This window comes from Scomber scombrus, chromosome 4 (genome assembly GCF_963691925.1).
Source record: "Scomber scombrus chromosome 4, fScoSco1.1, whole genome shotgun sequence".
Lineage (NCBI taxonomy): Eukaryota > Metazoa > Chordata > Actinopteri > Scombriformes > Scombridae > Scomber > Scomber scombrus.
This window is the reverse complement of record NC_084973.1, coordinates 9,374,165-9,387,891: the sequence shown is the minus strand read 5'-3', so window position 1 is coordinate 9,387,891 and position 13,727 is coordinate 9,374,165. Positions and strand designations below refer to the sequence as shown.

General features: G+C 44.7%; 1 protein-coding gene across 1 annotated transcript in view; it reads right to left on the bottom strand.

Annotated features, from left to right (window-relative positions):
* Positions 1-12,508, bottom strand: part of hmcn2 (hemicentin 2) — a 43,978-nt gene extending 31,470 nt beyond the window's left edge. Inside the window, exons 1-13 of the mRNA XM_062417071.1 lie at positions 12,250-12,508; positions 10,422-10,492; positions 9,814-9,972; positions 9,134-9,256; positions 3,075-3,246; positions 2,853-2,959; positions 2,648-2,768; positions 2,292-2,555; positions 2,050-2,194; positions 1,483-1,604; positions 966-1,238; positions 406-547; positions 4-131 (exon numbers count right to left, since the gene is read on the bottom strand). Coding sequence (XP_062273055.1) covers positions 4-131; positions 406-547; positions 966-1,238; positions 1,483-1,604; positions 2,050-2,194; positions 2,292-2,555; positions 2,648-2,768; positions 2,853-2,959; positions 3,075-3,246; positions 9,134-9,256; positions 9,814-9,972; positions 10,422-10,492; positions 12,250-12,508 — 2,086 coding nt within the window. The remainder of the gene's footprint in view (positions 1-3; positions 132-405; positions 548-965; positions 1,239-1,482; positions 1,605-2,049; positions 2,195-2,291; positions 2,556-2,647; positions 2,769-2,852; positions 2,960-3,074; positions 3,247-9,133; positions 9,257-9,813; positions 9,973-10,421; positions 10,493-12,249) is intronic.
* Between the last annotated feature and the right edge of the window lie 1,219 nt (positions 12,509-13,727).

The window sequence follows — 13,727 nt, the reverse complement described above, 5'->3', positions numbered from 1 at the left end:
TACCTGCATAAATGAGTGAAACAGACTGAGAAGCAGTCCCAGCCTCATTGCTTGCCAAACATGTGTAGTTCCCAGCATCCTCTGGGAGAGCCCCTCTAATGCTCAGAACTCCATGTTGGTGTAGACTCAACCTGTAACTCACAATCAACAGAACGTGTCTTCTCTAAACTTTTCTGCTATGCTTGGGTGTCATGAGCCAGATATTTTTTTTATTTTGAATATGCATTTACACAGACACAAAAAGTACTTGTAGTCTGAAAAAAAAGATTTTACACCAATAAATGTAAATCTCCAAAATGATGCAAACAAGATGTGGCAATCGCACATGTAGTTAAATGACTGGAATGTAATGACTCTCCAAGTCTTCTGTGCCGGAGGTGTTGAGTGGGCTGAGAGTTCCCTTACCTCGGCCGATTAGTGAGGAACATGTTTCCATGGCTCCAGAAGAGTTTGGGAGGGGGGGAGCCGGACGCTGAGCAGACGAGGCGGATCTCATCCCCTCGGGAGAAAGCCTGGCGCTGGGGGTGAACTACCACAGACGGAGCCTCTACAGTTGGAGTCAAGCACAGGCAAGCGGCTGGTGATGACTCAGTGTTTTGTCACTGCTGCATGATGTCATTTATGACTTCCTTTTCACAAGTTTAACAACAGTAAACATCAATGACGTGGGCTACATTGTAGTTGACATTACAACTGGCGGACCATCGTGAGGACAAGTTTCACATATATTATTTTTGAAATGAATCACAAACACCATGCCATGCTCACAATAGAAACCACAATTTTCTACCACCATGAACTCTGACGCTGATGAAAAACATTTTTGACGAGGAAGTGGCTCAATCTCACTGCAGGGAAGTTAAGCCAATGATGAAAACCAGATGATGGGGGTCTGAGAGGAGCCATGAGGCCTCGGTGTGTTAAGTGTTTAAGCAGATGACCTGCAGGGCTTCATACTACTGTACCTGGGACCAGTAGCCACACAGTGATTCTGATGTCTCCGTGGGCGTTGGTGGCCACACAGTGGTACTCTCCAGCATCCTGACTCCGTACCCCGCTGATCTGCAGGGACGAGTCGGACAACAGCTTCACCCTCCCTGAGCGGGCCCGGATGGTATGACCAGCTCGATGCCAAGTAAGGTTGTGGCGCATGGAACCCTCCACCTGACAGGCCAGCACAGCCATACCTCCCACTGAGGAAGTCACATTCACTGCAGGCTTCAGAACCGGAGGAGGCTCTGTTTTAGTGGAGACGCAACCAAAACATTGTGTTATCAGCGGTGAACAAACATTGCAGAAATAGTTTACTCCTAATACAAATATTTATGCTGGCATACTTTGTAGCAATTTGATGTTTTAGCCAGAATCTGAGATAAAAAATATCTGGAACTAATTTAAAAGATTTGCCATGACTGTGATGCATGTAGGCACAATGACTGAGGAAGCATGTGTGCTTGTGTGTTGTATGTGCATGTGACAAACCTCTGATAGTCAATTGGGTTAAGGCACGACCCTGTCCCGCGCTGCTCTGTGCTATGCATTCATACAGGCCTTCATCCTCGGCTGAAGTGTGGGCAATCTCCCATGATGCTTTGGCAGAATGCCTGATACAGAGACATGCTTGGTTAGTGTGCTGAGCATGACAATAGTAACATGATCATATTTTACATCAAATTCAATTCGTCTCTCTGGCACACACAAACTGGGAATAGTTTTCACCACAAGTCAGCTTTACTTCATGAATGTAATTCAAAGCAGGGTGTCAACACCAAGAAAGAATAGATGCTTTGTTAATTTTTCAACATGACACAATCGAATATGTAATGTTCTTAAAATTGACTGTATACCTATTTCCTGACAGATGAGACAATAAAATGCAAGCGTCAACCAGCACTAATGCTTTACAGACGTGTACACTGCTAAGAGTGCACAACATGCAGTGAGTGACCTAATTAGTATTTTTTACAACAGGTAATGGGCGCATGAAACTGCAGCATCTAAGTGAGAGAGAGCCAAATGTTACAGAGTGCACACAGAGGAGAGACTCACTGAAATAACTTTTCCTCTCCCAGCGTAATCCCACTTCTGGTAAATCTTAGCCTGTAGGGAATGTCACTCTCCACTGAGCAGCCAATTGCAGTGGGCTGCATGTAGAAGCCCTTCACCACATCAGGCATGCTCACAGCTGGGGGATCTACACAAGGGAGGAAACAGGTTACAGGTCACGAGAGAGATTGATGAGGTGCGAAAGACATGGCAGAGTGGTTTCAGAGAGGAAGAGGTTGTCTTGCCTGGAACGATGTTGGTGTACGAGACACTGGACAGCCTCTGGAAGCGGTAGCCCTCCTCGTCTTTGCCAGTCACCTTGATGAAGAAGCTCTGAGAGGGAGTGCGGAACTCTGGGAGACTCCAGAGCCCTTGTTGGCCAAGATCAGAGGGCAGAGGTACTGGAATTGTGCGCAAAGAGCGCCCTGAGCCAGACATCAGCTCCACATGACTCAGCTGACCTGGAGGCCTCAGGCCTGTGCATTTCAGCAAAACATGGGTTGGAAGTCCTGAAAGACAAAGAAAACACATCATAAGTCTTCATCTGTTTATGGTCTCAGTCAAATGACATTGGAGACACTGAAAGAGACATGAACAACACCTTTTATTGGCCTCTCCCTGGTGTGGTTGAACTCCAAAACAGGGACACTTGAAAAGCCAGCCCGGAAGTCTAGATTGCTGACTCCTGTGACCCTCAGAGTATGGCGTCCACTGCAGCTCACCTTCAGGAAAGAAGCAAAAGTATGAGCCCTCTGCCATAGAATAGTGAGAAATGGATGTTTATGAATTATTCACCAGAGCAATACCTTCAGTTTCCATGCTCCAGGTCTGGGAAATTTCAGGTTGACAACACGAGCAGAGTTGGGAATGTTCAACAGCTCTTTAAGACCCTGCTCCACACCAACTACACGACCTAAAACAAGTAAATGAAGAATTAACTTTCTAATGTGAAATACATGTTGTCCCATGTGTGGGGGGACTGACAGTATTGTATGAAAGAAAGAAAACATAATTAATTTGTTGTCTACCGAAGGGATCGCTGAGCTCGATTTGTGGTGCCGGTCCACTGAGTGACACAGTGACCTCTCGGAGGCTGGGGTCAAAGGGCACTTCCCATTGGTTTTCCTGTGCACTGTCATGGTTGGACGACAGCAGGTGGACATTCAGGGCCTGAACTGTCTCTTCTACCCACTTTAAAACCTAGCAGGAGCAGACAAAATGACATCAATGAACTGTAATAGAGCAATATTTTACACTGGGGGAGACACATTCGCCGGTGGATGAGTCTGGGAATCATCAAACATAAACTCTCACAGATACCCTCTCAACTTAGAAAGACAGGACGAGGACAGGAAGGACGTGACTATGACTATCACCCCCGCACCCCGCCTTTCCCTGCCCAAGCAGCGGGCTGCTCTTTATCTTCGGACTATTCTTTCATCGCAAAAGTATTCCTCTGAGGGATTTTGCCTAAACAAAGGAAAAGTGAAACAGCTCCACTGTCAAACTGATAACATGCAGTTTTCTGCTCTCTCAAGCATGTATTCCCAGAAGAGTGTCTCTCACAGTGGAAGTCTGTCAGGCAGCAGTATTGCTCCTGCAACACAGCTTTCATGAATCATAAGGCTTATTCCTCAGAATAGAAACCAATGGCAGATGTGGGGGGATTTGCCTTTGTTTTAGAAATACACTTAAATTGTGCATTACACAGTATCAACCTGACACATCTGCAGGATCAGTAATGGACAGAGATGCTGTTTCTCACTTTTCTGTTGAACTGTTATTAAGAAGCCAGATGAGGAGGCTCACTTCTCCACTCAGTGCACAGATAACCCAAAGTCTGAAATAATAGTAGACAGTTTGATTATATTTAATAGGAAAAGCAGTCATCACTTAGACTATAATATCCCTTGGTGGCTCTCCAGAGAACTTTCTGATGATATAGAATTTCAGTTTAGACAGGTGCTTCACCCTTTGGGTATAATCATTATCATGTTATTGACTAAGAATACAGTTTTCTTTTTGTTTTCTTTAAAATGAAAACAGAAGCAGCAAAACCCACTGACATTTCACAGAGTCTCATTTCAGAGGCCACAATGGACCAAATGTCTTCCATCTTCCAAATATTTAACAAGCAACTGCTGTCTACTATTTGTTTTGACCTTGTATGGAGAAGCATTATGGCAGAGCTGCGCCTATAATGACACAAACTGAAAAACAGCAGTTGTCTGGATGTAAGTCCAGTTCTATGAGCGTATGCGTAGCCCTCTAACAGGCCATTAGGGATAAGATATTCTCCCAACTGGGCCTGAATCGACGCTATTCCTAACCCAGCCATAACAATATAATAGCAGTAGTCCAATGGTTGAGTACCACCTGCCTGAGGGCCACACACTGGACTGCAGGAACCCAGCAACAAGCTGGATACTTACCAAGGCACCTCAGTCTGCTCCAGACGAGGTCCCCCCAGACAGTGAACCAAGCACAGTATGAGGCACCAAACCCAAAGTCATATCCCTGGGCCATGACTTCACAAAGGTTGAAGGCAGTCAAACAAATGTCCTGCACTGAGACACCCCTGAATAATGCCATAGAGGATGCAAGAAGACATAAGGCATGCTGGAGGGCAAAACCAGGTGGGCTAGTATGTCCAGCCCCAGTGTTGGGAGTGTTGGTTGCTGTCAGAGAGATCCTGAGAGGGCACTGGGTGTCACTGAGCATTCTCTCTATTTGCAAACAGCTTGGCCACCAGTCGCCCACATTGTATGACTCCTTGAATGAACCCCTTTCTGGACATCCTATTCACCCCCACATCATTGTGGGTCCTGGAAACTAGCAGGAATTCAGGGAGCAAATATGGTGATCCACTTAAGTCAGGATGGACACCACCATCTTGTGCAGGGGCAGTGATCGGATGCACCCTTGTCTGTTGAGGTAGGCCACCCCTGTGGTGTTGTCTGACCTCCAACAGGTTGATGTGACAGGGGGAGTTTGTACCTCCAACACTGACCTGACTGCGGGTCCATCTCCAAACAGCCAAGGAGACATCCATGAACACCTGGACATAATGAGGGACGCATCATAGCAACAACCCTTCACAGGGGTGGCCAGCTGAGTGAAGCTTGGACTAGTTGTTCCAGCTCTGGTGCAATCGAAGCCGTGCAAACCAGTGTTGGAGATTTCTCACATGCAGCTGCCCCAGGCTCACCACCTGGTGGGCTTCTGAAATCATCCCAAGGGGCAACATGATGCTTCCAAATGGCACCAAGCTGCGGACCATACACGTTGAGTCAGCTGTAACTTCACCCCCACATGATTCTGTAACAGTTGTGCAGTCATGGCGTAGGAGTCCAAATGCAGCCCAAGGTAGGGTATCTTCTGACTCAGCTTCAGGGAACAGGGCTGGGGTTAAAGATGAAGCCCAACAGAATGATTTGCTGGATGACCAGAATTGTGTGAACTTCCACCTCCTCTGACAGAATATCAAAGTATGCATCGTTCAGGTCTATGGAGGTCATCCAGTCATCTAGCTGGATGCTTTTCAAAAGCTGTCTGACCATCAGCGTGCAAAACAGTCTGTGCACAATCTGTTCAGGACGCACAGGTCCAGTATCAGTCTCATGACACTTGTTTTCTTGGGCACCAACAAATACAGGGAAAAGAAGCCCATCTGAAGCACAGATATGGCCACAGTGTGGCTATTTCTTCCTCCAAGCCTGCCCTTTCGGTGGGGATGGAGAGAGAGGTCTGAAGTAAGCCGTCTGAATAGGGGGGGCAGCAGAATTTTAGTGCATAGTAGTGAGTGGTAGGGCAATGGGTTCAGCCATGACATTGTCCTAAAATAGAAAGAATCACAGGGCAATCTGGTGGTCTATCAATGCTGGGAACTGAGGCGATAGTGGCCAGTGCTGCATTTCAAACAGCTGACCTGTCTATAAACATTTCTCTCTGTGGTGCACTGTGGCCAGTGTGCGGCAGTGCCGCTCCTTGGTACAGCAGCAATCCCGGGAAAAGAGACCTGATAAGGAAGAAAGAAAGGTGCAGAACAGGACAACAGGCAATGCCCTTTATTGTAAAATGATTGTCAACAACCTCGCCACAGTCAGGTTAGTGATAGGAGGCAGGAAAACCTCCTATCAGGCCAGGGAAGTGCACCAGTCAGCAAATCTGGTACTAGGAATGGAGATTCAAGCCCAGTTGCTCTAGTGCTTTCTGGGCCATCTCCAGCCAGTCAATCATGTTTTGGATGTCTGCGCAGAGCAAGAGTCAGCCTAAGCCTGGCACCACCAACCCAGACAGCAGAAACAGGATTCATCCACTGGCAGCATAGGTGAGGCACATTAGATGCAGGACTTGCTAGTGAACATAATTTCTTCTGCAACACCGGATGGTGAAACGTTTGCAAGTGATCCATTCTCAAGGTGGCTGAGTTGAAAAGGGAGATGAGCAGTGAATGCACTGTGGTTTTAGGGGTAGGGTTCTGCATGGTTGCCACTCCCAATTGTGTAGCGAGTGCAAAGATCTTTCTCAGGTGCCAAGGGGGATCCTCGTAGGGTATACCAATAGTGAAGCTCATTGGAGGGCAGAGCATGTGCCACATAGAACTATTCTTCAGTGGGTGCTTAGAGACAGAGCCAGCAGCAACACATTTTAAGACATTTACAAAAATGAGAAAAAACTGAAACAAGGCAAACCTTTGATAATTTCATTATCAGGCCTCCACTTTTTGTCTATCAGGTCCACTGGGTGCTGACAGCAGCTGGTTCCTCTCGCCGTTTTACAACTGGAAACAGCTGTAATGTCTGCCACATGTGAAGCCATCACCAGCAGAGCAGGAAACTGCTAAGAGCTGACCTACATCTGCCCCAGCATAGTGGCTATTGCTTATGCAAGAGAGAAGAGAGGAGTGGGCATTAGTCTGGCCTCAGACCTCAGATAAAAGGAAGTGGAGCGCAGAGATGGGACGACTGCTGTCCAGGCAACGGTGGGTCTCAGGGAGCATGCTGAGCTCTGCAGCCACTCCCTGTCTCAACCACGGGGAATGCAGAGGATCTAAAGTCCTGTGAAACATCATCCGGTGTGTCTCAGTAGAACGGGCTTACAGGGCTGTTACAAGAAGGACCCCCCTCTGCTATTCATAGAAGCATGACAGATGGGCCAAAGAAGGGTTAGCTAAGGCCTGGGGTGATACTGTATTCCTTTCACTTATCCAGGTACATTACCTGCTCCCCTTTATAAGGATCTGAGCAGCAAAAGAAATACGTGCCTGTGCTGTGGTTTAAGCAAAACAGCATGACTCCATACCTCCCAGTGGGCAGGGGTCAGCTTAGTCCTTGCCCAGGTTTAAACACCACAACTGCTGACATTTGCAGGAAGATGTCCTGCTACAAATCAAGGTTATTAGAGCAAATCAGTCCCAGATGGACCCCTTACTCCTTCTTGGTGGGAGGTCTAACACACCTGCCGAGTCCACCTGTATTTGAGGGAAGCAGCTTTACCATAGACAGACCCTTTGTTTATCTCAATCAGGAAGACAACTAAAGATAAATGTTACCTTGGTTTTATTTTAAGTGCTTAACAACTGTTACCAGCCCACTACTGAATCCATTTAATGAGAAAACCATCAGGACAATTTTAAAAATGACTCTTGAGTAGAGTGTATGCACGGAACGCTGAGTGAAAACACACAACAACTGGACAGATCCAGTGCAGAAAAACTGCATCTTAATTAAATGATTCTATTAAACCCGGAAAGCTGACATCACAGCAGAAATGATCTGGAAGCTAAAGCATCACAGCCCCCATGTTTGATCAGCGCTCCAGGCTACTGATGACTAAGAATGGCATCATCGCCATGAAGAGCACAGATCACGATCCAAGTTTGACAGTACATTAGTGGGGTTCTCTTGTACACACTCTTGTTAGCAGATCCTCTCACTGATTGTAACCAGTCAAATTTTAAAGAGTGTAAAGAATGTGATACATAGAGCTGACAATGAGCTGTTGTGTTAAGACTTGGAGCCAACTCCACTGGGCAGCTGTGTTGGAAGGAGGGCCATGACAGATCATATCCTGGGATTAGAGAGTAAAATAAGCAGTCTGTTTTCCCTCCACCCCTCCCCCCCTCAAACCACAAAAAGACTGTATATTTGATTTGGCTGCACTTTACTAAACTGCTATTAAGAGGGAATATTTTGGTTAGATTTGTAGTACTTCTGAGGTTTTTAAGGATTAAAGGATTTGCATTAATTTGGTAAAAGCATGCCACCCAAGAGCTATAATCACACAGGTCTTAAAAGGACTGACATATATTCAATGTGGATCCAAGACAAATTAGTCCTGAGTATGCACATGTTTACATGTAACAGTACACTAAGGACATGTCAAGATACTACAAAGTAGTTTAGCAAAAGCCATCTGGGGTTGAGGTGTGAGGGCTGGAGTAAATTTAGTCTCCTATTCCCTTACTAGTGAAACACAAAAACGATATTCAAAAACTCCTTAAACAGCTGGCAGGATTATTGAGTGATAATGAACCAAGCTGCCCCACACACAGGCATTGTAAGTTTAGCTACATGCACGCATGACTTGACAAGAAACAGACCAACACACACACACAAACACATTAGAGTTCAGAGGTTCAGTGGGCCACCAGTGCACAGAGCTGTTGGCTCCAGCTCCATGCTGCCCAGCCATCTCCTGTGTTGACATGCAGGATACCAGTGTCTCTTCCAGAGGAAACTCTGGCTTCTTTTACGTCTGCCTGGGAAGTGAGTCCCGCTGTCTTTGGCTTCTCAGACAGGGTTTCTGTTACATGCTGCTTCCGATATAAAAGAGTCACTCGTCCGTATCATATGACCAGGAAGTTTAATATCAGCTTTGGAATCATCTGACTACTCTGGATGAAATTGCTATTATTACATCAATGGGTCAAACATGGTTTGTTGTTTTTTTGGTCCTGCTTGTTTTGAGATATTAACTCTTTTCATATTCATATAAAAAATGTATTATGGATACAAGGTTTGAGGAAAGTAACAGTCACTGCAATGATCACATTTAAATTGCAATGCGTAGTGCATGCTCTTACCTCATTGACCTGCTGCTTGTCCAGGTGAAAGATTTGCCCTGAGGAGGTGGCAGCAATCTCCTCATAGGCTCTGTAGCCAGGCTGAGAGCGGTCCCCACAGTCCCCAGTCAACACAAATACCACCTGAGAACGAAGAGGGCAGGAGACTTAAGAGGATTACTAGTGTTCAGTGTTTGCTTTCTAAAGACCCCCTTTCAGTTGGCTCCAAAGTGACGCTAATGCTCATTGTCATGTAGAAGCTGAGACTGAGCAACTTTGAAGAAACTTTCCCCTAGCTCAGCTGAGCATTGGGGAACTTCACTGGAATGTAGATCTTTCACAGCATGCCATTGTATTTCTTTTGTTACATCATGCGATGAGATAAATGAGAGACACTCAAAAACACTGTGGACTTACTGTGACTTGTATTTAAACTTTGCTGAGCAACTTCTAAAAGTACCACCTACAGTATTTAATAGCAATATCAACTTTCAAAAGGTCTTTAAAAGTAATGATAAATAAAAAAATAAAAAAAGATTATGTTTTTATACTTTATGTAGATGTGATAGAGGAGGAACATTCGATCATATAGGCAATGGATGATACTGGTATTTAACATTTAGTAAAATGCCAACATTGAGATACAGTATATCAGTCTAGCTGTGATCTTGACATCCGCTTAACCCTTCATAGTGTTTCACCTGTGATTGACGGAGCTGCACCAGCTGGAGAACATCTCTTTTGAGGCGGTAGTCTTTGGCCCTGGCATCGGTAAAGACATAGATGAAGGATCCCGGCAGGGAAACCTCCAAGGCTTTCTTTATGGCTCCTATACTCATCTCAGGGCAGTCGCCCCCACCCTGGGAGACAGAATCACACACATGTGATCAATACTGCTGGAAGAACTCAACTCTAAATATCTTACTTTAAACTTCATTCAGACTTATTTTATAATAAACAACTCTGTTATACATTTAACACCTACAATACACCTTATAGGTATGAAAAAAAACTCACCCAGCCCAATTCAATACACTGGGACAGCTTATGGTGGCTAATGTTATCAAACTTAAAGTTAATGTTGCTGTGTAACTGACTTGACTGAGTCAGTTGTCTTACTTTATAATTCCCCTCTAATTGTATTATTGTTACACAATGTTACAGCATTCACAATTATCAAATAAAGTCTCTTGTGGTCATAATGGCTGCTGTCAGGTAGAAGTTACATAGCTAATAGCCTGGAATAGTGCGGAACAAAACAGTGCTCAAAGTTCTCTAGTATAATTCATTCATATGTTCTGTTTCCTACCTGGACAAACAGTTCTTGCAGATCCTGCTGGAACTTTTTGGGGTCGGTGGTAATGGACACAGGGCCAATATCTGCAAGGTTAGAAATGTATATCATCAAAGGTGCCACAACAGAAACTTTTAAAGTGAACAAAATCCAATAAGCTAACCTTAACAAGAGCATTTCTGTTTGCTATACAAAAGAATACACCTAAGAATATTAATCACATCCAAATAAGGGCTTAGGTCTGACTTCTTCAAACAAAACAAATAAATCAGAACAAAGGATTGAGTTGTCCCCCCCTCAGCAGTTCTGAATCAGTGAAGAGAAAAATCATCTACAGTATCAAAATTCCTAACAAGCAAGTCTAATATGTCAAGACCAGAGTGATGCCATGTAGCTCCTATGTTAGACATGAATATCAATCACACACCACACAGCAACAGAGGCTAGATTCATGCACCGACATAATTATAGTGCACAGGTTTTGTTTTACACAAATCCTTGAAATTTTGCCAAAGTTTGAATAATGGCAGAACAATCATTGTCTACAGCTGTAGTCAGCATGTTCTACCAGGCGACTTCCTCCACTCTCACGTCCCAGCAGACCCTAGCATGATGGATAAGAGCCTGTCAGGGCCTGGCATTTACTTGGATGCCTTCTGGGGCCAATCGATGGAACAGTAAACATTAAACAGAAGACAGAGAACACAATGTTTTTGCCATAAAACATTGCTGGCCATAAACGCAAGCTTTTCATTGTAGTTATTATAGAGAAGACTTGCATCAGGTAGGGTGGAGACTTGTGACTTCTGTGCGTGTCTGTGTTTGTTATTCAGACTGTCATATACAATTTTGAAGCACCTTTGTAAGACTAATGACACAGATCTTGCAGATATGTGTCGAGCTGATGACATTTCTAACTCATTCTCGATCTACTTTCCAACAGTGGAGGCTTTCAAGTCCTCGTCGCCTCCTCATGAGTGCCTGTAAAACACTGACAGCCCTGTCACGCCTCTTTGTCAGCCATCACAGCTTCTTTGCAATCTTGGAAGTTTACAAGGTCCCCAAGGGCAGGGTACATTAAACACAGACAAAATGTGTGGTGTTAGTGAAGCACACCATCCCCCCTGGCTGGCTAAACTAGGGACTGTGAGGGTTTTCCGGAGGGTAGGATGGAGGAGAGGGAGGGTGGGGAGGGAGAGGAGGGGGTGATTGGGGTAATTACACACAAGCAGACAGCATATGCTTCTCATCAGTGCTCAAACACCCTCCCCCATTAGAGCACTCTTATTTTCAAGCTCCAGCTTTCCCATACAGAGGGGCAGATGCAGGGGGCGACAGATACCTGTCCCACTACCTCCTCACTTTGAAAGCTTGTACAGTGTGTCTGTATGCTTGAGTAGTCTAAGATCAGTTAGAGCTCTTGTGGTGATCCATGAACCTCTTTATAGAGCAGCCATGGGCTACAACATTTATAACAGGTTGTGCTGCAACTTGTTTCAGTGATCCTTTCCTTTCCGTAAAAAAATTTAAGTGACAGCCACAGGTAACACTATCATATCAGGGGCAATGTAACCCACAACGATATCAAGTGGAGTTTGTAATAAGGCACAAAAAAAAGCAGCAGCCTGTATAGGATGCTGTGTTGCACAGGTATAGCCACATAGTCAGTGGACATTTTGGTGATGTGTTAAACGCCATGAATATGAATTATATGCACTGATTGGCAAGAATATTCAACATTTTATACTTTTATATAATATATTTTATACTAACGGAGTCACAAAAATGTGTCTATCACGTAGCTGATTGTTTCAAGAACAAAGTGAGTGTGATCAAAAAGTACCTGGGTCATGAAACGGCACCAGAACAAAGTTTTTGATGGGTCTGGTCCTACGACTGAGGGTCTTCTCCAGGATCCGTGAGGCGCCCTCAATCACCTGTTTCAGGTCGTCGTACATGGAGCCGGTAACATCGAACACAAAGGCCAGGGTCGAAGCGCTGTCACCGGATCCATCATCCTCCTCAACCCGGGGGACTGCCAAGAGCCTGTGCGCGCTGATACAGAGCGCCAAGACTAGGCACTTAAATAATACACCGGTCATTTTTCTTTTCAAATGTGCTGCATCTGTCTGCTGGAATGATGCAAATCACATATAAAACAAAACAACAAAAACAACTTCAAATTAAAAGTTTTAAAAAGTTTTGATTTGAAAGCAACTCAAACACGTCTGGGACTGTTTAACGGCAATAAAGAAGTCTGAAACAACACTCCTCAACTGAAACACATCAAAATCCAGTGTAAAAGACTTCCACAGCAGTACATCCGTGCGTAAAGTTTGGAGGAACGTGTGGACTGGCTCTGTGTTGGAGAGCCCCTGGAGAGCTGGTGCTCTGACGCTCCAAACAGGGGCGGAGATGGGTATTAAAAGGTTCCCGAGACCCAACCTGATTTGTGTGTATGTGTGTGTGTCTGTGCGTGAGAGTGTGTGTAACTTGACCCCACTGTGATTTCCAAACTTTAACCCTATCCAACATCCCCCTTCGATTCGATGTTATCCGTAATCGCGATGGACCCCTAGAGAAGCGGTTTTAACAGCTTTACGCACATTACCAACAAGTCTGGAGTCTGTATTTTGGACATGCCCAGAACATTGTCTCAGCAACAGCCTCGTTTTTATAAATAGGCATCGTTTATATTCAGCTGACACCAATCTAATTTTATACATAGCCCACCCTGAGAAATATCCCCTTGACATATGAATGAGAGGAAGAGCTTTGCATGCCTCACAGAAAAGTCTCATTTTACTTTGTTGCTGATCTGAATAGAAATACTGTGTGTAATTTATCATCAGACATTATTCATATGCACTTGGTGTCGAGCTATGAAAAATCTAGTCCAAAGAGATCAGACCTCACAGAGGAAGGCAGCCGTGATCCTATGAATGTAAATAATTCAGTGTCTTCTTCCAAAGGTTTTAGAAACCCAAAATATTTCTTTGACAAGAACCACTTATCTTTTACGGCACTTAGTTTCTACATTTGAAAACATTTATAAGAATAAATCAATCAAAGATAACACATAACAGTCTCCGGGCAAAGCTCTGGCCTTTCTGACCTCCTCCGCTTGACATTACCTGAGTCTGTCCTTGATGAGAAGAAAACAGAGAGCAGGTCTGAGCAGGCCCTGAGAACAAACAGAATCAGCCGCTTCCACACAAAAACCACCGAGCCTCATTAATTCACCCATCAATACCTAGACATCACACACATTTTTATGCAGTTCATTGTACATTTCACGTCTGTACGGTGCAAGCTTTACAG